Genomic DNA, 26,278 nt, shown 5'->3' with positions numbered 1-26,278 from the left:
TCGATTCACGTCCATATCAGTCCGACAAAGGCACCTTGGGGCTCCTAAGCACCCTGCAGCTGCAGTCAAGGATGGTAGCAAGGCAGGGAACCCCTCAGCTCTGAGGGCACGTGCCTGGCATGTAGAAGGCTTGATCTCCAGCATCTTCCCTCAGAGGTTGCCAGGGGCCCCTCCCCTCTGCCTGAGCCCATGCAGAGGCTGCTTGGGCTACTGTCTGGGCCAGTCACACAGGCAGGTTCACCGGTCTCTGAGGAGGGACCCACTCAGCACACCCCCCCTTCCACTTTCAGTCAGGGGAGCAGCCCTGAATTTTACCCCCCCCCCAGCATCTTTTTGCCCCTACCTGAGTTGTGTCACGATGTACATGGCGTCTTGGCGCACGGTGTCCGTCAGGGCATGGATGGGCTCTCTCTCAATCAGCACCTGCCAGTCATTGCAGGGACACAGTGTGAGTGGCATCACTGAGCATGGCAGGCACCCTGGCAGGCAGACCCAGAACTGCTCTGTCACCTCTTGTCACTTCTCTCTTCTCTTTTCCAGGCTAAATACAACCCAACTCCCTCAACCGTTATTCATAAGGTTTGGCTTCCTGACCCTTGATCATCTTGGTCACCCTCCTCTGAACATGTTCTAGCTTGTCAATATCCTTCCTGAGTTGTGGCACCCAGATGTGGACCGGGGACTCCTGGTGGGGTCTTACCATGGCAGAACAGAGTAGCACTGTGACTTCTCTTGACCACTTGCAACAAACAACCTGTGAGCTGGACAGAGCTGGCCCAAATCAGCCCAGTGAACTTTATGGGTTTGGGTTGTGTCCTACCCCAAACTGTCTCTGGATCAGTGGCCAGGCACTGGGCAGAGACTTGGTGAGGACCCACCACTGCAATGATCAGGGAGGATGCTTCCTCAGACCACCAGCTTATAGGTGTAGCAAGTCTAGAGAAGCAACCAGATTAGTCTGTTCACTTACTACAGGTTTCTGGATACGGAGTGTGCAGCTGACTTACTATGAGGCATTCCACAAGGGGGGATTTCATGTACACTCGAAGGCTGTGTGCTTTTCCTGTTGCAGAAACGGCCTCAAGGAACATCAGCACCGCAATCAAAAAGGTTTTCTTCAGGCTTATGGTCTAAACCCAAACCCAGAGCAAAAAACAGACACTCATTATCAAACAATGCTGAACCCTTATGTAAGCCTCTTTTGTAGGCAAGATATTCTCTAGCAGGGGTGGCCAGCTCCCAAGAAGCTGTGATCTACTTTCTGAATTAAAATCTGGCAGTGATCTACCCCCATTTTGGGGGTGGGTGGTTCAGCTCATAGTTGTTGAGCTTCTGTGGGGGGAGCCAGTGATCTACCAGTAGATTACGATCTACCTGTTGGATGTGCCTGTTCTATAGAATAAGTGCACAGTTTGCAAAGTTCAAACAAGCAATTAAGCTATTTAAACAACTTTTGATCAGGTTAAAAGTTCTCCCCCCTTTTAACCAGGGAACAGATATTTTAATGGAGCACTGAATACAACTTCTTTTGAAGAAGTGCAAATAGCAAGCACCTTTTCAAGAGAGGCCTTCATTGTCGGTTCTTTGGCATGTGTGTCTGCTATTATTTGGATACCAGTTGAAAGCACATTAAAACCTGCTCAAGTGTTTGGGTCATAAATTGGCTCTGGGATTCAACTGTTCTCTTGTTATGCTGCTTCTCATGCAATTTTTAGAGGTGTAATTGCTGGCTTTGCATGTACTTTGGATGTTGTGCCCCATGCCAGGCTCCTTGAGAAGGAAGAGCAAGATATAAATGAATAAAGTCTCTTTTAAGGTGATGCCTTTTGTAGCATACACATTGCTATCTGGCATCAGGATTTCCAATTCACGTAGTTAACCAAATAAAATTAACTATTGTCTGAAAGCCCCAAAAGACCTGTTAAAATAAAGGGAACAAGAAAATACGTTCTTCATTTGAAAAGATCCAGTGCGAGTAATGTAGAGGCCATGTTTGTGGCTGATGCAGCCAGTTATTTGTGGCAGTGAAAATCAAACGAGGAGCTGCTCAGAATTTGGGGGAAAGTGCCCAGGTTGAACTGGTGAATGAACAAAAGGGGAGGCAATGAGGTGCAGCTTCAATGTCTCACCAGAATAATGTCTGGCACCACAGCTCCTGAGCATGGAGCCAGTGTTTCCTTTGAGCTTTTCCCTCAACCCACCCAGAGCCCTAGCCAGCAGTCAGCTCAATCCCTATTGATGTATTACTACTACTACTACTACTATTTATATATCACCCTTTATCAAAAGGTCCCAGGGTGGTGTACAACATTAAAAACACATTTTTTGCTTCAATGGGCATTATGTTACACTTCCTTGCACTGAACCTGCTTTTGCCATTTTGTTGGCAGAGATCCTTCTGCAGCTCTGCAGTTTGCTAGTGACCTGACAGGGTCTTGACCACTGTCACTGATGCAATGGGAACTGCTAGTTCTGACTCCAAAGGTATTTAACTGGTGGCAGCTGCCCTGGAGGTTGATCTGTTTTCCAGACCCAGTTCAAGATGCTGGTTTCTACCCACAGATCCCTCAAGGTCAGGGGACCCTCTTATTTCTGCCCATGCCTCCCCCCCCCCATGCCACAGCCTTCTCCTGAGATTTAAGCTCCACTAAGGAGGCCCTGCAACAAGTGTCACCTGGTTTGAATTCCAGTCTGGCCTCCATGCTGCCAGATTAGCCAAGCTCTGGCATCTCCATGAACCCGGTTCTCTTCCACCCTTCTGGAAGCAGACCCAGACCTGACCTTGCTGTTGAGATTAAAGTCTGCATATCTCTGTGCAGCTGTTTATTGTTTGATTTAGCTCTTACTGGATTTTTTGTTTTAGGAACTTAAAAAGCTGCCTTATATATGCAGAGTCAGACTGATCAATATTATGAACCTTACCAGTAAGGAGTTATGAGCTGGTTGCTCCAAGCTCAGAACATGTAGTTGAAACAAGTCACCCTAGTGAGTCTGCACAAATAATTTAGAAACATTCACTACTCTGGAACCTAAGTTGTACTGCCTGTGTTTTCTAACTGCTGTGTGGAAAAGCACATGAACCTGACCTTTGAAAAGTTTGTAAAAATATCCCTTTTAATCTACTAAACAGGTGGTCTCTTACTATGCTAAGGGAAGAGAGGAGAAATATAGAAGAGGCTATTTTAAAGGTCTAAGAGCCTATACTTCCACACATTACTTTTTTGCATATGTTGTGATTTTAAATTTCTGCTGGGTTTCTCTCACCAAAGAGTACTTGCTCCAAAACTTGATCTTGGCTCCCAAGGCACTCTTTTTTATATACCTATATAAATCTCATTTAAGCAGAGCTTGGATGGTCACGTTCGTTGAGATTCCTGCATAGCAGCGGGTGGACTCTTAGGATCCCTTCCAACTCTACAATTCTATTATTCTAATTGGTATAGAAAAGTTATGAAATAAAATAAATCCCATGTCACAAAATCACATCATTGATATAGAATTAAAAACCATAACCTGAAAACAATTAAAACATACGAAATACAGCGATTTGTTGATACACGTAAAGGCAAAAATGGCCACAATACCATTGGGCTGGTGGTGCAATACTCAATCAATTTGGACAGAATCAGGTCCACTCTCGGGAGAACTTCATCTTTGATCCCCAGGGCCACCTGCCCATAGCAGAGCAGAAGGGTGTTCCACTTGAAGTCCTGGGGGTGGGGGAGACAGTCAGTGTTGCCAGAATCCTGTCCAGCATTACAGGGAAGCCAAAGTCAATGGGATTACCCTCCTTCTATCATTCCCCCAAAGGTCCTTCCCTTCACTCAAGCAGTAGAGAGTTTGACTTTCTTTTTTGAGAAGACAAGATCCCTGGAATCCCTGCAGACAGAGGTGGCTCCTTAGTGCCCGCCTAGTGGAGAACGAGGTCAGAGGCCTCCCTGGTGAGACTGTGGAAAGTTCTGCAGCAGCCTCTCTGACTGCAGGCGGAGGTGGGGGTGGAGAATGACATGAATCAGCACAGTGCTGAATTCAGGGTGGTGAGGGCAGCTGCCTTGCGTGTCTAATGCATCCTGCAGGCACTCTGGGAAAGGCCAAGTGTCAGGGGTTCAGGAGCAGAGACACAGGAAGGGGAGCAAATGGAGAGCGAGGAGGAGAAATCTGAGGGGGGAGTAGGCAGTGACAGTGGTCAGAGAGATTCCTCGAGTCTCACCAGCGAATCGGAAGACTCGCAGAAGGGAGCGCCCGTGGCCAGGGCGAGGGGGGTGCCAAAGGGGAAGCCCCAGAAGCAAGGGGCCAGCGGGGACTCATTGAGCAGCAGCTGGAAATCAGGACCAGCTTCCCCACCAGAGCACGGTAGGGGGGAGGACTCCCAGGAATCGGGAACAGTGTTCTCGCCACCAGCGAGAGGAGATGAGTCAGGGTTGACAACGCCCACATCGGAGAGCGGGGGAACGGTCAGGAGGAAGGTTACCGGCTGGGCGCGCGCGCCAAGTTCAAATGTACAGGCGAGCGGCACAGCAGGGAGTCCTGACAGGGAGCCAGGTCCTAAAGCCCGCCGGAAGGAAGGGCAAGACTCAGGAGGGTCAGCGTCAGAAGAGTCCAGGAAGGAGGAAACCCCAGGGGGCAGAAGGACCCAGCGAAGAAAGGAACAGCGCAGGAGGTGGAGCTGGGCTAGGATCTTAAACTGGTGCAGAAGGGGTAGTGAGTCAGAGGGGACTTCGCCGGTCTGAAGTCAAGACGTAGGATTGCACGCTCTGGGGTTTGAAATGGAAACTAAGCTTCAATAAAGACTTTTGTACATTAAATCAACTGGGTGTTGGTCCTCTGTGAGCTGGGACCTGGAGGCAGTCCTGACACCAAGGATCTTGCCTTCTGTCCAGCCTTGGGCCCATGATGAGCCAGAGGTCACCAGGAGGGACTACGCAAAGCCTCCATTACAGGACTTGCCACACTTGCTTAAGGCAGTCTCATATGTTCTGGAGTCATTGCGACACAGAGAGACATTGCCAAACAGAGTGGAGCAGAGCAAGGAGTTTGGGAAGCCACAGCCAGCAGCAAGGAAGACCCAACGGCAATCAAGCACTTTTGCTGACAATGCAGAAGTCGCCTCACCCTCCCTGAGAACCAGTGAGAGCACCAGACTTTGGCTGTGTCCCGAGCAGTAGGCTCGTGCTGTAACCAGTAGGCTAGTCTTTGCAGAAGTACAACATAGCCATGTCCAAGAGAAACTCATAACTTCCATATTTATACTTGGGAATAAAAATTGTCTAATTTCAACAAAATATTTTGTTGTATAAGAATATAAAAAGGAGAGGAAAATACAATACCTTGAGCATCTCCCCTCCCCGCTGCCCTGGCAATGTATTACTTTTCTGAAATAATACCTGGCTGCTGCTTTCTGTAGATGTTTCATGGGTGGAATAAGCCTTGCTGAAGTTCTCCAAGGCTTTGAAAACCTCATCAAGGTGGCGAGACGCAGCCAAGCCAACTGCAGAAGCAATGCCCTGAAGGAGGAGGAACCAGCCAAAGGAAACAGGGTGAGGAGGGAGCAGGGTGTGTGCGCACATGGCCCCATCTCTGCACAAGTAGATGAGCCAGACCAGACCATGTTTATCCTAAGTTACACAAAACTCTTCCCTGGGCAGAGGAGCCAGGCAATGGGATTCTCTGAAAGGTTTCAGAAACAGATGGTTACAAATGCAAACATTTTAGGCACTTCAGCAGATCAGCACCCTTGGACGGCAAAGAGCTGCACACGACATAAACAACACGCTAAAGATCTCTGCTAAATCCACTAGCCTTTTAGGATACAATTCTCAGGCAAGTCTCTCAAGGTGACCAAGAGACTGATGGCACTCCAAGGACTAACCCAAAATGTATTGTGATATCAGCATTCATGGATCAGAGGCCACCTAGTCAGAGACATGGAACGGCCACCTAAGTGGGCAAGGAGACCACTTCTGAGGTTGCAGGGTTTGAACTCTATCCAGGTGGCTCTCCACCTGCTCACTCACTGCTCACTTGGTGCACCTGGCAATGAAACTCTGGCCCACAAGGTAAAGTATTAGCCTTTCAGATGCCATAGGATTCTTGACTGTTGAAACAGAGCAAACCAACAAATCCAGCTCTTGTTCCTAGTCAGTCACCACCAGTTCAGACTCCATGATTAGACTTCTTTGCCCTAATATACATCGCTTGATACTTGCACCTGCCGTTTTGCTGCCATTTCACTCATTTCAGACTCTTTCTACAGCCTCTTACAATCCTGTGGTTTTTTAAAAAAAATCACGCTAAATAACAGTATCATTGTTCACCACCAAATTTGGCCACCTCACTGCTCATCCCCAACTTTAGATCTTTCATGAACAAGTTAAGAAGCAGAGGTCTCTCCTTTCTTGTAACTTGAGTCCATTGGCATAGCCCTACCCTCCAGAGCAGGAGAAAACAAGCTTGCTCCACCTACTTCCTTCCAATGGGAGAACTGCCTCTGCTTCCTGTTTCTTAACCAGTTATTGATCCACAAGGGGACCTTTATCCCATGACTATTGAGCTTACTCAGGGGTTTCTGGGATGCGGCATTTTATCAAAAGCTCTTTGAAAGCCCAATTACACAATGTCAACTGAATCACCCCTATCTGTATGCTTGTTACAAAACTCTCAAGGTTTTGTAAACTGTTTGAAGGTTTTCTTACAATCAAGTTGTATAAGAATTGTGTGGGACGGAAATATACAAATAAAAGAATGCTAAAAGGTTAATGAGACAGGACCTAACCTTGCAGAAGCCATGCTGGTTCTGTTTCAACCAGGCTTGTCCCATCTGCTTCATAATTCCACATTTCATAATTCTTCCCACCAGTTTTCCCAGAGCAGACATTCATCTAACGGGCCTGTCATTTCCCAGATCTCTTCTGGGCCCCTTTTTGAAAACTGGTGATCCATCAGGTACTTTCCAGCTTGACTGCTGAATTTCCCATTGCCTTGCCCTTCAGAGAATTCCCTTCTGCTGGTCCTGTGGACAAGGAGGAGGCTGGAAACCTCTCACCTTTTGCTTTCCTCTTGGATTACTGAGCTGTGCCAATGGCCCAGCTTCAGCCTTGGGTCCCCAGGGATGTGTCCAGGCCCTTGTGATCATGTCAGATTGGGCAGGAAATCAGGTGACAGATGTATCAAGGGAGCCAACTCAGAGGCATTTCCTCCCTCCCACACTCAGAGCCACTTTTCTCCGAGACAAGCAAAGCTCAAATTCTTTCACCTGGTTAATGAAATGCCCTGAGGATGGGTGCTCCTCTTTCTCCTCTGGGCCTCCCCACCTGCATTTCCCACGCCAGCCCAGCCCCCTATTCCCTGCCTCAGAAAGTGCAACACTTCACAGCCTGCTCTCCTTCTCCTGACCCACACTTCGTCCAAGCTGGGCCATCAAGGACAGCAGGAGGATGTGGGGCTTGTCTACAAATGCAGTGATGGAGCCCCTTTCCTGGGAGGAGATCAGCTGCCTTGCCTCACCGTGGCTTCCCAAGGTCCTCTGTGGTGCAAGGCCAGGAGATGGCTGAGCTGCTCCTGGACTAACTGAGAGTCATCTGAGACACGCAGGATGGCCCCATAATACTGATAGAGAAAGACCTGTTGGAAGAAGAGGAAGAAAACAAACACCCACAAGATCACAGGGAGAACCTAGATTGTGTGTGCGTGTGTGTGTGTGTGTATGGGTGGGTGTGGGTGTGGTTGACTGAGATTTCTTTTCCAAAGCATGTTACAATAGTGTTGTGAGCCTTGGTGGTAGTGGGCTGGGATAGGTGGTATTCCCAAGTCCCTTCTAATTCCTGGATCCAGCAAGGATTCAGCTGTTGGAATAGCCAGGCCAGTTTCTTGGTAAATTAATAGCCCCTAAGTATGTGCAGCTGGGGCAACAAAGGAAGGCTTTGTGCTGGTAGCTATCCCTTCCTCAACTGGCTTGTAGTTAAAAGGAGAAAAGGCAGAATTGAGGCATGCGTGAGCTGGGCTGGAAGCAGAAGGCTGGCAGAAGCCTGAGAGGGAGAGACATGCTTTATTTCTGTTTGAAACCAAGGCTGTGACTATGGGAGAAGCAAGACCTTTTGGGGTTAATACATTGGTACCTTGGTTTTCAAACTTAATCCATTCCGGAAGACTGTTCCAAAACCAAAGCATTCCAAAAGCAAGGTGCGCTTTCCCATAGAAAGTAATGCAAAATGGAATAATCTGTTCCAGACTTTTAAAAACAACCCCTAAAACAGCAATTTAACATGAATTTTACTATCTAACGATACCATTGATCCATAAAATGAAAGCAATAAAAATGTACTGCAGTCACACACACAAAAAAAGCTACAAAAACAAAATAAATAGCAAAAACAGACAGACCTCAGAGTAACACTCAAAATGGAAGTGTGGCACTCAAATCGGAAGTGTAACACTCAAAATAGAGCATGTTTGGCTTCCGAAAAAAGGTTGCAAACCAGAACACTTACTTCCAGGTTTGCAGTGTTTGGGTTCCAAGGTGTTTGAGTACCAAGGTGTTTGAGAACCAAGGTACCACTGTACTCTGAGCTCCTCCATCGTAGGCTGAGGTTGTATATGTGTGTAAATAAACCACAGGTCCTAAACTGTCCACATTCTCCACTGTCCCTCATTCCCAGGAAACTGAATGCTGGGGAAAACACCTGGAACCTCTGGAATCTCTCACTGCTTGGAGACTGGGGTGTGTGCAACATAGAAAGTCCTTCTTCATGCAGTACAAAGTTAAGCTGTGGAACTCCCTCCCACAAGAGGCAGGGATGGCCACCAACCTAGATGAGTTTAAAGGAGGAATGGACAAATTCATGGAGGAGGGTATGGCTTTGGGTGGCTCCTAGCCAGGATTGCTCTGCTCTGCCTCTACAGTTGGAGGCAGCAATGCTTCTGAATCCCAGTTGCTGGAAACGGCAGGAGGGGAGAGGGCTCTTGTGCTCAAATATTGCTTGCAGGTTTCCCTTTGTGGTTGGGTTAGGGGTTCAGGGGCAGCATTTTACAGCTGTAGGGAACTGAACTAATGGAGAAAAGAAACATGACTGGATCACATGAAAACTCCATGAGAAACTTCTTCTGGAAAGCTGACCCCAGGGGTGGCCAGAGCCCCAGGTCCCCCACAAGCAGAGCAGTTCATGGGGCTTCCTTCTTCCACCAACCTTCTCTGGGCTTTGGTCGTTCTGGGTCTGCTGCATTCTCATCAACTCACGGCTGAGCTCTGCACAGCAGGCCTTGTCCGTGACGTCAATCAGGAGCCGCTCCACAAACTGCAGGACACAAAAGGGAGAAACAGACTGAAGGGCAACAGCTGGCTCTTCCCAAGGCCCTCCACTGCAATGCCAAATGCTTTGGAGTGGCCTTCAAGATTGTTCAAATATATCCCTTGATTTTGTTTTAAAAACCTGACTGGTGCCTGAGGGTCCCCACTGTGGTGCCAGCAGCAGAGAAAGGCTGTTTGAACTTAGCCAGCAAATTTAATGTACTTTAATATCACCCCACCCCACAAGTTAGAACAGCCCCTCTGTGACATAGGTGCACCAGTTTCCTCCTGCCTCATGACTGGTTGGCTCTGCTTAGGTCACCTGAATAAATGCCCCCCCCCTGCCCTTGAGGAAGAAGAGCTCTCACCTTACCTCCACCAGCTTTCGCTCCCACACATCAGTCTTGTAGGCGTCACTCTCTGTAAAGGCTGCATAGGAAAGGCAGGCAGTGGATCAGGGCCACTGAGTTTCATGAGCATCATAAAGCGCTTCAGACACTAAGTCTGTGGAGCAAGCAAGGATTGGTCCTTTTGGCCTATGCAATGCTAAATCTGATGGTGTGGGCTTCAAATGCATATCATAGGTCCTTGCATTTGAAGCCCATGCCATTATAGGCTGCAATCCTAACCCCACTTTCCTAGGATTAAGCTCCACTGAATACAGTAGGACTTACTTCTGAGTAGACATGGTGGTAATGACAGTGTTAGACTGTGCACCAAAATAAACACAAGCTTATCAGCAGCACTCAGACTGTGTGTGTCCAGAAGAGCTTTGCTAGGCATTTCCCCAGAGCTCATTTGCAGGCTTCAGCAGCAGCCACGGGCAGTTCATTAGCCGTTCTCCAAATCTGTGAGGCAACTTTTGTTCATGGGAGGGGCAGGAGAGGCATAAGGGGAACAATGAGGGACCTTAAGGCATAGACAGGCAGCGTCCGCTGTGCAAGGTCTCTCTTAGAACACACTGTCTGGGTATTTGCCCCCATCTGCCCCAGTAAAAAGGGGTGGTGGCCCTTTTCTGTGATGGGCAGCTAGCAATGCTGGTCCTGTGCAGGGACCTCTCAGGGACCTGCTGATGGAAGCTGGCTGCTGCCTCTGGCTCATTTGGCTGAGCAGGCCTAGTTTTCTCAAGGTGACCCCTATCCCAAACACACCAGAGAACTTTGGATCAGAACCAGCTCTGTTCTGAAGACACAGAGGCAGAGTGGAAAGGGAGTACTGGGAAGGGTGAGGCTTTTGTACCTTTGTTTGCCAGTTTCCCCAGAACACAGAGGATGCTACGGTATGGGAGCAGCCGCCCTTGGAAGCCGTCCAGGAGCTTGCTCAGCACTTCTACTGGGAAGTGGTTCCAGAGGGCCACCAGGATGTCACCAGCTGCATCCTGGTACAGGTCCTGAAGATCCTGCAGAAGCAAAGGGGATATAAATGTCAGGTGGGCAGCTGAGGCCACTTGCCCATTTCTGCTCTGTGGGGCATGGGGGGCACTGAAGCTGAAGGGACCTTTCACTCAGGCACCCCCCACCCGCTGTATTTCTAACAGGCACAGACAAAGCTGTTGGTCAGGGTTGTCAGGGGTTCAGGAGCAGAGGCACAGGGGAGAGAGGAAGCGGAGAGTGAAGGGGAACAATCCGAGGGCAGCGTAGGTGAGGATGGCAGTGGGGCGAGAGATTCCATGAGCCTGTCCAGCGATTTGGAAGATTCCCAGAAGGGGGCACCGATAGCCAGAGCAAGGGGGGTCCCGGGAGGGAGGCACCAGAAGCAAGGGACCAGCGGTGACTCCCAAAGCAGCAGCTGGAGATCGGGACCAGTTTCCCCACCAGAGCGTAGCGGGGGGGAAGAGTCCCATGTGTCAGGACCGGCTTCCCCTCCAGGGGAAAGAGAAGATGAGTCAGGGCTGACCACGCCCCTATCGCTGAGTGAGGGAATGGAGGGGAAGTCAGATCCAGCTAGCCCCCCCGAAGGGGGAAGCAGTGACAGGAGCAGTGTAACGGTCAGGAGGAAGGTTGCCGGCTGGGCGGGCGCGCCAAGTTCAAATGCACAGGCACGCGGGACAGCCGGGAGCGCGGATTGGGAGCCACGTCCTAAAGCATGCCGGAGGCAGGGGGAAGAATCCGGGGACTCTTCAGCATCAGAAGAGTCCAGAAAGGGCAACACCCCAGCGGGCAGACGGACCCAGAGGAGAAAGGAGCAAAGGAAGAGGTGGAGCAGTGGTCTAGGGTTGAGACGTAGAGCTGCGCGCCGCGGCTTTGGAATCGAAACTGAACCTTAATAAAGACTTTTGTATATAACAAGAACTGGCGTTGGTCCTCTGTGAGCTGGGACCTTGGGCAGCTCTGACAGTAAGTTCCGTCTCACTAAAACCTTCGCAGCGTGAGTTGGCGCAGCGAGGGGCAAAACTTGGTGTTTTGCGAGCTCACGAAGATCGGCAAGGATGGCTACAGAGGAAGTGACAGCCCTGCAAGAAGCAGTCACGAGGCTTTCCATGGAGGTAGCAGCATCCAGAAAGAGAGAGGAAGAAACAGCAGCGTTCTGCCAGGATCTGCAAACCAGGTGGGAACTTTTGAGGAAAGAGGGGCTGCCAGGACCCAAGCCGGAGGGAGTTGGCCTCGGAAAAAGGGGGGGCAGCATCGTATCCCATTTCGACGGGAATCTGCAGCAGTATCCTAACTTCAGGGCAGACATAGTTTTCGCGCTCAATTTGCTTCGGAAAGACTTTAGAGATGAGGAGGAGAAAGTGGGGTTCATAATAACTCATCTGCATGGGGAAGCTAAATCGTGGCTGCGCAATTTGTGGCGCGAAAATGACCCCGCCCTCAAGGATTCAACAGCTTTTATCAAGGCGATGGACGCTTGTTTTCAATCAACGGTTGATGTGGATGTGGCCAGAAGGGAAATGCATGGGTTGAAGCAGGGGAAAGCCACTGTGAGACAATATCACTCCCGCTTTTTTGCGTTGGTAAATGCGCTGGGCTGGGAAAAGGACTCAGCAGCCGTCCGAGACCTGTTCTGGGAGGGGCTGAATGGGGCTGTGAAGGATGAAATTGCGAGGGGGGACAGACCCAACAGCACCACGGAAGTCGTCCACAGAGCGCTGGCGATAGGGGTGCGTCTGGAAGAACGCCCTTGGAGCAAAGATGACGGACGTTTGGGACGCACACCAGCCAGATCAACTCCTTTCCTACCCAGAGAGACAGCGCGCGCCCAGTCCACGCCTCCACTGGGAGGGGGAGAAGAGCCGATGGAGATAGTGGAGATAGGTGGTGCCAGGGCTCAGACAGCAACCAGAGCCCAAACACCAGGAGCAGTCAAGGCGAAGCCTCCTAGAGGAAGCAGGAAGTGTTACATCTGCGACAGTGCACAGCACATGGCCAAAGAGTGTCCCCAGAGGCTCCAAAAGCACACTGCAGCCTCAGCAACAGTAAAAGGAGCAGTGCAGCAAGGGGAACAGCTACAGGGAAACGACGAAGCCTGGCTGGAGGCGGAAGCACTGGGGCCCAGCCAGGCGAGTCAGTGAAGCAGTCCCCAGAGATTTTACAGCCCACAGACCCACTCCCGCCCAAACCAGTGGTGCAACTCACTGCATCGCTCCAGCTACCCAATGGATTCACTATGGAAATGCCCATTACTATTGACTCTGGTAGTAATGCAGACTTTACAGGAGTGGATTTCATCAAGCAACATCGCATAGCGCTCCTGCCAGCCACGATGCCCCTGAAAGTCGTCACGGTCGATGGAAGAGACTTGCTGGGGGGACAGGTGGTCAAGCAAACGCCGCCGATGGTGATGCGAATTGGAAATCACGGGAAGTCATCAGCTTCAATGTCACCCACCTGTCAGACACGCCCGTAGTATTGGGCATGAGTTGGCTGCACAGGCACAGCCTGGCATTGGCCTGGTACCAGCATCAATTAACTTTCTGCTCCTCCTACTGCGCAGAACACTGCATCCTGACTAACCCGGAGGAAGAGGGCCAAGAGGATGACCCGCAGCTACACTTAGGCATGCTGCAAGCGGTACCCCACAAGTACACGGCGTTTTTGGAGGTTTTCTGCGAGAAGGAAGCGGACAAGCTGCCTCCCCACAGGCCCTACGATTGCAAGATTGACCTCCTGCCGGGGGCGACGCTGCCGACCGGGAAACTGTATTCCATGTCTGAAGACGAACTGCAAGAACTCAGGGAGTTCATAGATCACAACTTGAAGCGAGGATTCATCCAGGAGTCCAAAGCAGTGGGGGGCAGTCCCGTGTTTTTTGTGAAGAAAAAGGACACGCCCCAAAAGAGGCTAGTAGTTGATTACAGGGTCATAAATTCGAGGACGAAGCCCAAGGCATTCCCCATGCCCAAGATCGACGACCTACTCGCGACGGTAAGGAAGGGACGCATCTTCACCAAGTTGGATCTTCGAGGGGCGTACAACCTCATACGTGTGTGGGAGGGCGATGAGTGAAAGACAGCCATGTTTACGCCTTTGGGCACCTATGAATACAGAGTTATGCCATTTGGTTTACAAAATGGCTCCCATTGTTTTCAAGCCTTCATGCACCACGTGTTAGCGGGACTCCTCTACAAGAAGTGCATCTGCTTCCTGGACGACATCCTGATTTTTTCGGAATCGCAGGAGGCTCATGAGAGAGACGTCAAGGAGGTCCTGCAGAGACTACGGGAGCACAGACTTTACGCCAAACTGGAGAAGTGCCAGTTCGACATGACGGAGGTGGATTTCCTGGGCTACAAGCTGTCCAACAAGGGACTCGCCATGGACAGCACCAAGGTCCGCTCGGTGTTGGACTGGAAGAGCCCACGCAATCGGAAGGAGGTCCAGAAGTTCGTCGGCTTCGCCAACTTTTATCACAAGTTCATCAAGGGGTTCGCGATGGAGACGGCAGCCATCACGGACACCCTCAGCTCCAAGAAGAAGAAGTTCACCTGGATGGACCAGGCGGAACAGTCCTTTCAGAGACTCAAGCGTCTCTTCGCGTCCGAAGAACAGCTGCTACACGTCAACCCCAGCAAACCAATGAGGGTTGAGACGGACACCTCGGACAGAGCGGTGGGGGCGGTCCTGTTGCAACAAGATCTGCAAGGGGACTGGAGGCCGTGCGCATTCTACTCCCGAAAACTCAGCAAGTCGGAACAGAACTACACCATCTGGGACAGGGAGTTGCTGGCCATTCATGCAGCCTTCAAAGCGTGGCAGCACTTCCTCGTCGGAGCCAAACACACGGTGCAGGTACGCACGGACCATAGAGGAGTACTGGCGCACGGCGCGGTTCCTAAACCAGAGACACATCCGCTGGGCGGAGTTCTTCGCGGATTTCGACTTCAGGGTAGAATACATCCCGGGAGACAACAACGTCATGGCGGATGCGCTATCCAGGAAGCCGCAGTATCTCGAGGAAGCGGCACCGGTGGCAGCCAAACACATTTTCGCACTGGAAGTGTGGGCGTGCGCTTCGGCCACCGTGGACCTGGACGCCGTACGTCGCGCGCTGCAGACGGATTCCTTCGCACGATCCAAGATGGAGGAGGTGCGGAGAGGCACAGCGAAGGACGATGAGTTCCAGATACGCGACGGACTGCTCATCCGCAAGGGGGCTCTCTACGTGCCGGGGGACGACCTCCGCGCGAAAGTGCTGCAGCAGTTACACGACGCGCCCAGCGCCGGGCACTTCGGCAAGGACAAGACGGCGGAATTAGTTGCCAGAGACTTTTGGTGGCCCAAGATGAGGGGAGAAGTCGCGGATTATGTCACGAGGTGTGACACATGCCAAAGGGACAAACCAGTACACAGGCCACCAGCGGGATTGTTGGAACCGCTACAGACGCCTCTCGAGCCGTGGGAGAAAGTGGCCCTGGACTTTGTCACAGATCTGCCCAACTCGCGAGGCAAGACAGCGGTACTCGTGGTCGTAGATCTGTTCACCAAGATGGCGCACTTCATTCCTTGCGCGAAGGTCGCCACAGCGGAACAGACAGCCAAGCTGTTCATAGACCACGTATTCAAGGTTCACGGCTTACCGCGGTCCATCTGGTCCGACCGGGGTCGCCAATTCATCTCGAGCTTCTGGCAGAAGCTGCTGGGCATCCTGAACGTCAAGATCAACTTAGCGTCGGCAAGACATCCGCAAACCAACGGACAAGCGGAGAGGGTCAACGCCATCATGCAGCAGTACCTGCGATGCTACGCGAATCAACAGCCCTCAACCTGGGTGGACTACCTACCGCTAGCCAAGTTTGCCTACAACAACACGAAGCACGTATCCACAGGGGTGACACCGTTCTTCGCCAACAATGGACGGCATCCCAGAACCTTCCCGGGATTAGAGAAAGTGGGGGAGGGGGAGACACAGGGAGCAGAGGCTTGGGCAGAGGAATTGCGGGACGTCCACGAGCAGCTCCAAAGGCATTTAGAACGGACAAAGCAAGCATACAAGGTGCAGGCAGACAGGCACAGGAGAGTCGGGGAAGACATACGGGTGGGGGACTGGGTCTGGTTAGCAGCCCAGGCAGTGCCGGCCAGGACGTTAGCTAAGAAGAAGCTCCGACACAAACAGCTAGGACCTTACCAAGTCGAGGCACAAATCAATCCGGTAGCCTTCCGGTTGACACTCCCGGAGGGTTCCAGAATGCACCCGGTCTTTCATAGATCAGTGCTTACACCCTACAAGGAACCCCACAGGTTCCAGGCGCCAGGGAACGTACCAGACCCACCCCGCAAATCGCCAACAGGAGGAGGGTCGCCGAGAGCAGGGCCACTCAACGGCGTCACGGAGATTTTGGACTCGAGATGGGGGGAAGAGGGGGTTGAGTATCTTCTCGCCAGGGAAGGTACCCCGGCCAGCGCCAACAGCTGGGTACCGTACTATGCGGTGGAGGAGCACTACCTCAAAGACGAGTTCCATGCACTCTTCCCACACAGACCTATGCCGGCAGATTATTTCGACAAATATCTTTTCACACCCACACTTTCAGCCAGCACGTTCCAGGGGTTCTCATCAGACGAGGAACCAGCACCCGACACACGCTCCCCGGAGGGATCACTCTCGGGGTCTGTTACAGACCGCTCTTATTGGTGGGACGATCAACAGGAGGGGGGCTGGAGCAGGGAAATGCTGAAGGGGCAGGCAGCATCCCCCGAGGCGACCGGGGGGGAGACGGACATGGACGTGTTGGGGGAGGATCCTGGGTTCGAGCACAGCTGCAGAGAGATGGAAGCAGAGGAGATCGACGTCGACGAGCCCATTCCGGACTGGCCGGACCCAACCAGCCGGCTGCACATCAGAGGGGAGGAACTGTATCCCGCACTCACCCCCACAACACTGGAGCACCCGGAACCCGCACCCGAAGAGGAGGAGGGGGAATGGGGGCTTCGAAGGGGGGATGGATGTCAGGGGTTCAGGAGCAGAGGCACAAGGGGAGAGAGGAAGCGGAGAGCGAAGGGGAACAATCCGAGGGCAGCGTAGGTGAGGATGACAGTGGGGCGAGAGATTCCATGAGCCTGTCCAGCGATTCGGAAGATTCCCAGAAGGGGGCACCGATAGCCAGAGCAAGGGGGGTCCCAGGAGGGACGCACCAGAAGCAAGGGGCCAGCGGTGACTCCCAAAGCAGCAGCTGGAGATCGGGACCAGTTTCCCCTCCAGAGCGTAGCGGGGGGGGGGGAAGAGTCCCATGTGTCAGGACCGGCTTCCCCTCCAGGGGAAAGAGAAGATGAGTCAGGGCTGACCACGCCCCTATCGCTGAGTGAGGGAATGGAGGGGAAGTCAGATCCAGCTAGCCCCCCCGAAGGGGGAAGCAGTGACAGGAGCAGTGTAACGGTCAGGAGGAAGGTTGCCGGCTGGGCGCGCGCGCCAAGTTCAAATGCACAGGCACGCGGGACAGCCGGGAGCGCGGATTGGGAGCCAGGTCCTAAAGCACGCCGGAGGCAGGGGGAAGAATCCGGGGACTCTTCAGCATCAGAAGAGTCCAGAAAGGGCAACACCCCAGCGGGCAGACGGACCCAGAGGAGAAAGGAGCAAAGGAGGAGGTGGAGCAGCAGTCTAGGGTTGAGACGTAGAGCTGCGCGCCGCAGCTTTGGAATCGAAACTGAACCTTAATAAAGACTTTTGTATATAACAAGAACTGGCGTTGGTCCTCTGTGAGCTGGGACCTTGGGCAGCTCAACCTATGGTGAAAGGTTGTTTTCCAGAAATTATCACCACAGGCCATTAAAAGACAAGAAGCAGCTCCTTCAGTTTAACCTGGAAACATGTTGGCAGGGGGATTGTGGAAGATCCCTGGAACATGGTCCAGCTAACTGGTTGTGGTGAAAACATGGGTGGCTGCATTTCAAGGCACCTAAGATTCCCAGAGCACCTGCAAGGGCAGACACATGTGGAGCACATTGCAGAAATCTCATCTGGACCACTGCAGGACCCAGAGTAACTGATAACTGAGTCTGTGCAAAGTGGTCAAAGGCACTTCTGGCTACTGCTGCCTCCTGGCCACACAGAGGCCAGGCGGTGCCCAGGGCTCCTCCCTGGTGAACCTGCAGGTTGTGCAGGACTCCTCACTAGACCCCTCTGTCAACATTTGTGTGGGGTGGGGCTGGTTGCTCCTAAAGAGGACCTCCCTGGACCCCAATGTGCTTGACAATTACCACCCTGCCACAAATACCCCTTTGGGTGTGAGGTGGTTGAGAAGGTGGTGGTAGTCCAGTTGCAGACACCCTTAGTGGAAATGGGTTGTCTTGACCTCTTCCATCCTGGCTTCAGGCTCTGCTTTGGGGCAGAATCTGCCTTGGTCAACCTGGTAGAGAACTGTCTTCAGGAGAGGGATGAGAATGGAGACCTTGCTGCTCTGGACCTTCTCCATGAGCTGGTGGCACTGTGGTCCAGCAGTTCTGCTCCTACCCACGAGTCCAGTCAGAGAATAACACTGGGGAGTTATGCTGCCCCTTGGCAGTTGTGCTGTTGGGGCACCATTTTACCCCCGCGCTGTTTAACATCTATATGAAGCCATTGAGAAGGGTCTCTGGGAGGTCTGGGGCAGGGTTTCAGCAGTATGGTGATGACACCCAGCTCTGTTTCTGTCTTGCATCTGACTTGGAAGAGGCTGTGACTGTTTTAAGCCAGTGCCTGGGTGCAGTGGTGAGCTGGAAAGGCCAACAAACTGATAAAGAATCTTGGTAAGATGGAAGACTCGGTGAAAAGAGTCTCCAAGGTCTGGGAGTTATTCTCCCTCTGAAGAAACAAGTGCATTGTTTGGGGAGCTCCTAGACCCATCTCTGTCACTGAAGGCTCAGATGATGTCTAGGGAAAGGCAGCTACGGTCAGCATAGACTAGGATGCCAACCACACCTTTTTCTTAGCTGCTATTACTGGGGATGGGCTAATGAGATGGCCTGTTGTTCCACCAGGGCTCTGATTGAATGAAATTCTCCCGTATTTGCAATATGCCCAAGTACTGGAAATTATTGGGTTGCTTATATCCTTATTTTTATTATGTATTTTGTGCTTTTTATATTATAATTTTATGTTGTGAACTGCACTGGGATCTACAGATGAAGGGTGGTATACAAAATTAATGAAAAAATAAGTAAAATATTGCAAGGCTTGAAAGGTGGTGGGAAAGAGCCAGCATCGCTCACTCCTTCATCTTAGTGATATATGAAGCATCTATTTCACCAGTTCGCTCCTTACTGTGGTCCTCAGCATATCTTCAGCAGCTAGTTTGATGATGACTTTAGCCAGTTTGTAGTCTACACTATGTGCCGACCTGATCACAGCCTGCAGGATTTCATTAATACGCAACCGATGCTTTGGAGAGATCTGCAAAAAGAAGGGAATGCTAAAGGAAACCAAAAGTCTCATGTCAAGTGCCAAAGGTGGTTTGTGGATGCATGCAAAAAGCAGCAAAGACCAGCATTGGATTCACTCAAGGCACCCTGAAAAAAGAAGAGAAAAGAGGCTTCCGTCTGAACTCACAGCTGACTCCTCAAAGAATTCATGCTGGTGAGAAGCCACAGAAATGCTTGCAGGGAGAGACAGATTGAAGCTTAGCACAAGGCCCCTCACATCTCACTTGGAGGACTACAAGGCTTTCCTCTCACAGAACAGGGGTGGATCCTGAACTCCCCTGGCCTTGTGGGCCATTTTAACAGTTCGCTGGGGCCTCTTTCCTGTCACTCACCTGATGACCAAGCTGAAAAAAGAGATACCTTTGCAGACATGGCTGGCGCCAGAGGAAGGTCCTTTGTTGCAGCTTCTATTCAAGCAGGTGCCACAAAGGGGCCTGCTCTGGTCAGTGCTGGTCAGCTGCCCTCTGTAATGATCTCTGGCAGGCAAGCAAGCCCGGATAAGAAGTAATCATTCTCCGACAGTTTTATGTATGTTTATTTACAAAAAAACCCCACACATCCAGAGCACAGCTTCTCGCCTGCTGACATTTGGTCAGTCTGAATCTTCACATCTCCCACAGCAGGAAGGACGTTAAACTCCCGCCTTCCCCCTCTTGCCCTTATGATCTTATCCAGATGCCTAGAACGGGGACTGAGAGGCTGGCCTGCCCCCTCCCCACTGACCTCTGCTTATCTGCTATGCTCTGGCTGCCTTCCAACTCTTCCTCCCCTTGAGAGATAACAGTGTCTTCCCCAGGAAGGGGGGGTTGAACTGCCCTTTCTTGACTCTGTCAGCCAGCTCTCATCTACAGAATTGTTCCCTCATTCACTTAGTTCAATTTCTGAGTCTAACTCTTTCCCTGTGCTCTGGGGGGGGCACATTCCTGAAACCCTCCCACCAATTTGCCTCACCACCACACCCCAACACCAAGACGGAGCAGTCCTCCTTGTGTCCCCCCCTGAGCCACCCTTTCTGCTTTCTCCTATCTGGCCACACACACCATCGCAGTCTGTGTGTCTGACTCTCCCAGACACCACTCTGCTTCACATAAATGCTTCAGAAGTGCCCAGACGGACACCCCAAGCTGCAGCTGGGGGGCATGCAGGTCCCCCTGCTGCTCCCAAGGTCAGTAGGTGCCTTTTGCAGGTGGTGCTTGCTTGGAAGTGCCTAAGGAACATCCAGAAAAGTTCCAACGGCAGAAGAGCCCTTCTGATGGGTGCTCTTCCTGATGGCTGATAATGGCTCCAAGTTCAAAAAGCATCTTGAGAGGCAGAACACAGCATGATTCACCTAAGGGTGTTTTGACTGTGAGGATGTAGAAACCACATTTTATAATAATAATAAGTTTATTATTTATACCTCACCAATCTGGCTGGGTTTCCCTATGCCATAAATGATGTGTAATCATTGGGGGTCACAAGCAGACCAGATCCAGGAGACCCTCAGTTCCCTTCTGCAGCTAAGCCTTATTGCCATTGCTATTTAACATCGGCATGAATCTGTTGGGAGCGGCCATGAGGCATTTGGGAGCATCTCACAGTCACAGAGTTTTCCTGCCTACCTTGTGGATGCTCTGGCGATACTTGCAGATGGCCCGCAGGACCCCAGCCAGCTTCGTCTCTGCCAGGGCACAAAGGTTGTCGATGGAGGCCTGCACCAGGAAGGGACCCGTTCCTTCCCGGAGATTCCTCAGGTTGCAGAAGCAGATCTGTGATTCTGGTAAAAGGAAAGAGTGAACCCTGACCAGGCCATTCCGAATGGGTCATTTATTTTTTATTAACATTTTTGCAATTTCTATGAAGAGGTAAAACCAGTTATGATTAAATGGGCACAAGATGTAGGTCACAACCTTATGATGGAAGATTGGGAAAAATTATGGAAAACTGACCTAAAATTTACAGATTGTTCCCTATTGAAGGAGAATTACATGAAGATGATGTACAGATGGTACACAACACCAGTGCAGTTAGGGAAAATGTACAAAACTAGTTCAAATATATGTTGGAAGTATAAGGAAAAGGAGGGGACATTTTATCATATGTGGTGGGATTGTAAGGTAATTAAAAAAATTTGGGAAATGATATACAGTGAATTGAAGAAAATGTTCCATTCAACATTTGTTTAAAAACCTGAAGCATTTTTATTAGGGATTGTAGGGAAAGATCTGCCAAAAAAAGCTGAAAAACATCTTCATGTATGCGACAACAGCTGCAAGAGTTCTGGTAGCACAAGAATGGAAGACTGAAGAAACCCCAACCAAAGAATCCTGGCAAGAAAAATTGATGGACCATGCAGAACTGGCAAAACTGACATACAAGCTATGGGACAAGGATAACTGTGACTTTAAAGATGAATGGGAACCCTTTACAAAGTATTTGAAGATACAACAAAGCAAACTGGACTCCTTTATACAACTGTGTAACATGCAGAAAACTGCATTTTTAGAGAAATCAAAGACTGGAACTGAGGGAAGTCGGGGGTGGGTGGGTTCTGTGGGGGGAGGGAGGAAAATGGGGGGAAATAAGGATGATATGTTTCTGGATAATATGTTTTGTTTTAATTTTGAATAAAAGTTATTTAAAAAAAAAAAACATTTATGCAAGTTCTGTCCTAATACATGAAAAGTGGGTGTGGGTTGTGGGCAGTAGTGCTGCCACCGAAAGAGAAGCAGTTCAGCTCTGCTCTCTGCAGCCAGCAAGTAAAGCAGCCTTTCCCAGGGGGTGGGGTGAGGGCTCAAACACAGCATCTGAGCCCCTCCCTGTGGAAAAGGGTGCCTCACCGGGACTTCATGACGCCCTTCTTCTGCCTAAGGCTGACAGCTCACCATTCTCGTCTAGCTCTTCCTTGTGTGGCTCTGCCCTCTCCTTTTGCCGGGGAAGAGCTGCAGGCGCTGTGTCTCTGCTCCAACTGTGCTCCTCTTCTCTCGCTGGATGAGCCCGCACTCTATTCTTCCGGGGACTTGCTCTCTTGAAAACGGAGCAGATCCTGGAACAGAACTGAGAGCTGAGGCAGGCAGAAATATCTTTCCCAAAGATTACTTAGATGTTTCCTAAGCCCACCATCACCTTGTAATATCATGTTAAACGTTATTGCAAGTCTTCTCAAAAAAAGACTAGACAGAGGGCACAAAGAAGAGAACCATTTTTTTGAATGGCAGTTTATAAAGAGCTCATTGTCCAATATTTAATATGAGAGACTGTGTGTTCTCCAAAAGAATATAACAAAGGAAGACAGCCTCCTCAGTCCTCCCCATGTGATTACAGAGCCCACACAGCTAAAAATGCAGAGCTGACCAGCATGAAGTTCTATAAAGATCTAATAAAACCATAATAGAAGAGTAGCAGAATAAGGTGAAATACATAAACTTTCTGAACTTTAACAGAACATGTACAAGCCAAAGTATAGCACCATGCACACATAGGCCTACAAGGGCCAAAAGAATAAGGGAGTCAGTGACATTTGGGGAATCCCCCTCATCAAAGGAACAGCTTTTCCTCACCTGCTGAAACATTGGTATCTGAAGAAGTGTGCATGCACACGAAAGCTCATACCAATAACAAGAAGAGTTTGGATTTGATATCCCGCTTTATCACTTTCCGAAGGAGTTTCAAAGCGGCTAACATTCTTCTTTCCCTTCCTCCCCCACAACAAACACTCTGTGAGGTGAGTGGGGCTGAGAGACTTCAGAGAAGTGTGACTGGCCCAAGGTCACCCAGCAGCTGCATGTAGAGGAGCGGAGACGCGAACCCAGTTCACCAGATTACGAATCTACCACTCTTAACCACTACACCACACTGGCTAACAAACTTAGTTGGTCTCTAAGGTGCTATTGGAATTATTATTATTATTATTATTATTATTATTATTATTATTATTATTATTATTATTTTGTGCTGAAACATTGACATCAGTCCAGAAAGGGAAGCAAAGAGCTGCTAGACAGCCAGGTTCACTGAGCCCCTGGGAGAGCCTGATGCTGTGAGTTTTTCACACAGGGCAATCTGCCAGCTTCAGTTAACAGAAAAGTTGACATTTCCCACTCAATTGTTAATCAATTGTTAATCAAGCAGCAACCCAAAGGATGGTTGTAAGTTCCTTACTTATCCATTTGGGGCCCAGGTTAATGGAAAGTAGGGTGAATTGGGGCCAGAGGTGTACCTAGGCTCCCGAGTGCCCTTGGCAAAGAGCTGCATCGACACCCTCCTTGTCCCTTGCACCCTGGGTAAGGAGCTGTATTGCCCCCCACCCCAAGCAGCAGAGCAGTGGTCTGGGGAATGCACAGATGGCCAGGTGGGATGCTAGCCACTCTGAACCAGAGTGGAGAGGCACAATTTTGCACCCATGCACCCAGGCCTGCATCCTTGGCGGGGCCCAACTTGACCAACCCCTGGGTATTAGATTCAGGAAGGTAGCCGTGTTGGTTTCATGGTATCTGAAGAAGTGTGCATGCACACGAAAGCTCATACCAAGAACAAACTTAGTTGGTCTCTAAGGTGCCACTGGACTTTAAAATAAATAAATAATAATAATTCAATAAATCCCTAGGTATGTCCCTGATTGGGGCATGGGGGGCAGTTTGGTTTGTTATTCCAGAAATATGACCAAACACCTCATCCTGCTGTGGATGCAGCAGGGACCCTCTTTCTCCACACTCCTGTGCAGACTCAGAGGAGAAGCTGTTAGGCACAGAAGTTACCATGACTGGAGTAAAGTGGCAGCAATGGACTGCTTTGAGCAAGGCTTCTCTAATTATTATTTCTTATTATTCTTATTCACTTCGTATCTTTACCACTTTAGAGGGGGGAAAGAAAAAAAATCTCAAAACATCTTACAACACTTTAAAACATCAAATAAAACAATCCAGATTAAAAGATTACTGAAGAAAGTCAAATCTAAAGTATACATTCAAAGAAACATAATTAACAGGAAACTAAAATATTAACTACATATTTAACACAAATTTAACAAAAAAAATGTCTTAAATATTTCAAAAGAAAACATTACTCAAGGAAGTCAGACATAAAATCTACAGCATATGTGAGAAAGTAACAGATACATAAATGTGAATGCTCCATTAGTGGTTGCTCATATCCCCTTGCGAATCACCTGGAACGACACAGGTTCCCTATCTCTGAGATATTGAATTTGGTTGTTTAATTGCAGCTGAAGTGGAGCAGAAAGGAGTCCTCAGCCAGAGCTGCTCCACAGTCTTGTTCCCATCCTCACTTCAGCCCTTTTAGGGCACCACAGAACTGTTGCTGCATTTTATGGATTGAAGATAGCATTGTCTTTAGCCTGTTAGACTCTTGCAAACTTTCCACTTCAGAGAAAGGCGAGAAGGAAGAGGAAGGGCTGGGTTCAGTTCCTCCCCCTGCTGAATTGCTGGTTGGTGTGACAATGGATTGCCTGAGAGAGCTCCAGGCCTGTATAGGCTGACCAGAGTCTTTGTTCCTTCACATTTACACAGCAAACAGTCCACAGATACAGCTTTCTTAGTCAGGAGACTCAATTACGGAAACACCAGTGCTAATGTGCACCCGTTAAAACCACACCTGGGCTTTAGGGTGGGTAGGTGGGTAAGTGGGGAGCCAGCAGCTCAAGAGAGACAGGTGAGCTACATTACTTGATGGCTTGCACATTTCCACCTGCAAAAGGCATGTGCAGCCGGGCAGCTCCTTGGGTCTGGGGCTCCTACATGGTGATCTGCTGCCTCCAATGAGCTGAAACCATTTGTCTTGGCATAGCCAGGGAAATGGAGCCCCCTCCACCCTTCGCACCAGCCTCCCTCCTGCTCCACACACATGAGTCTCGCCCCGCCTTGCCAAGCACAAGGCCAAAGATCTGACAATCATCTAAGATAAGGTCTCAACTTCTGTCCACCAATTACCTTCCACAGAGAGTCATGTTCTTTTGTGAATTTTGTCTGACTCAACTTGGCTGACATTTTCCAGACGTTTGTGGGCAACTCTGTTCTCCAGTTCACCACAATGTACTTTATGTCATACGTGACATCACAATCACGGACTGCATTCATCCCAGTCTGTCAGCGCCAGCACTGAAGGCTTGGAAGCTCTGGAGTTCCCTGCCCACTGCGGAGAGAAGTGCCAGCACATAGCAGATGCCCAGAGGTCAGGGCAGAAAGGGCAGCAGCACAGGGCTCCTCTTGCTGCAACAAGGGCCTGAACACGCTGCACCTCCATGTTTTAAAATAGGTGCAGGTTGTGCGAAGTCGCAGCACAGAGCCCCTTCTGCTGTAATCCATTCTGGGTCTTATTTCTAATAAATTTTCTCTCCCAAACTGGTTTCATTTTTCAATTTTGACCTTCTTCCCAAAGACTGCGGTGAACCATCCCAGGTTCTAATGGTGTAACTCTGTAATTTAATAGTGCCAAATGAAGATCATATTGTGACTCTTCTGGTTTGATAAGGAGTTGCTATCATGACATGAATTCCATTAGACTGGGAATATTCTGGAAGTGACATGGTGAAACTGTTTCTTATTAATTCTGAAGAGAATCATAACACGCAAAAACAATTTCAATCAATACAATTGTTTTTCCCAAAAGGTGGGATCAGGATTGTTACCAATAAATCATATGCTGTGATTTAACTGATGGGAAGAATTAAGCAGATGGATAAATATAGTTGCATGCCACCCCAGTCTCTGAGAGATGTGGGATTCCAGGGGTTCCAGGTGCTTACACAGTGTCTGTTTCCCTTTGGAAATGAGGCACGGTGGAGACTGGTGTCTTTATAGTCTTCTTCTCCTTTGGCGATCACTCATAGCCAAGTAAGGTTGTCTTCCATAAACACAGTTTTAACAGTGAGCCCATAAGTGACTGTGGAGGCCAATTTTGAATCCGTACACTGTATGTCCTTCTGCACTGGGAGTTGATCATGGTGAGGATTTGCCAAACGCGCCTTTCTCTTAGCTCATTTCTCCCCTTCAACCTGAGTTCGAGTGTTTTCAAAGCCCATGACACCTTTGGTAAAGGCTGTTCTCCAACTGGAGTGCTCGTGGGCCAGTGTTTCCCAGTTGTCGGTGTTTTTTAGATTTGCCTTGAGAGACTCTTTAAACCTCTTTTATTGACTGCCAGCATTACGCTTTCCATCTTAAAGTTT

General features: G+C 49.9%; 1 protein-coding gene across 3 annotated transcripts in view; it reads right to left on the bottom strand.

Moving 5' to 3' along the window:
• LOC309378055 (maestro heat-like repeat family member 5) overlaps positions 1-26,015 on the bottom strand; it is a 50,234-nt gene extending 24,219 nt beyond the window's left edge. Inside the window, exons 1-12 of one of the 3 annotated variants that reach the window (XM_081925840.1) lie at positions 25,044-26,015; positions 21,981-22,141; positions 20,718-20,872; positions 18,959-19,087; positions 10,523-10,682; positions 9,657-9,712; positions 9,183-9,290; positions 7,504-7,620; positions 5,385-5,504; positions 3,585-3,710; positions 1,008-1,130; positions 344-423 (exon numbers count right to left, since the gene is read on the bottom strand). In XM_081925840.1, the coding sequence (XP_081781966.1) occupies positions 344-423; positions 1,008-1,130; positions 3,585-3,710; positions 5,385-5,504; positions 7,504-7,620; positions 9,183-9,290; positions 9,657-9,712; positions 10,523-10,682; positions 18,959-19,087; positions 20,718-20,872; positions 21,981-22,141; positions 25,044-25,060 (1,352 nt within the window). In that variant the 5' untranslated portion in view covers positions 25,061-26,015. The remainder of the gene's footprint in view (positions 1-343; positions 424-1,007; positions 1,131-3,584; positions 3,711-5,384; positions 5,505-7,503; positions 7,621-9,182; positions 9,291-9,656; positions 9,713-10,522; positions 10,683-18,958; positions 19,088-20,717; positions 20,873-21,980; positions 22,142-25,043) is intronic. The other 2 variants (XM_081925839.1, XM_081925838.1) reach the window with 2 other exon arrangements.
• Positions 26,016-26,278: the final 263 nt, after the last annotated feature.

Source organism: Podarcis melisellensis (genome assembly GCF_964234715.1).
Source record: "Podarcis melisellensis genome assembly, chromosome: 9".
NCBI lineage: Eukaryota > Metazoa > Chordata > Lepidosauria > Squamata > Lacertidae > Podarcis > Podarcis melisellensis.
The sequence above is the reverse complement of the archived record's forward strand: the minus strand, read 5'-3'. Positions and strand labels throughout refer to the sequence as shown.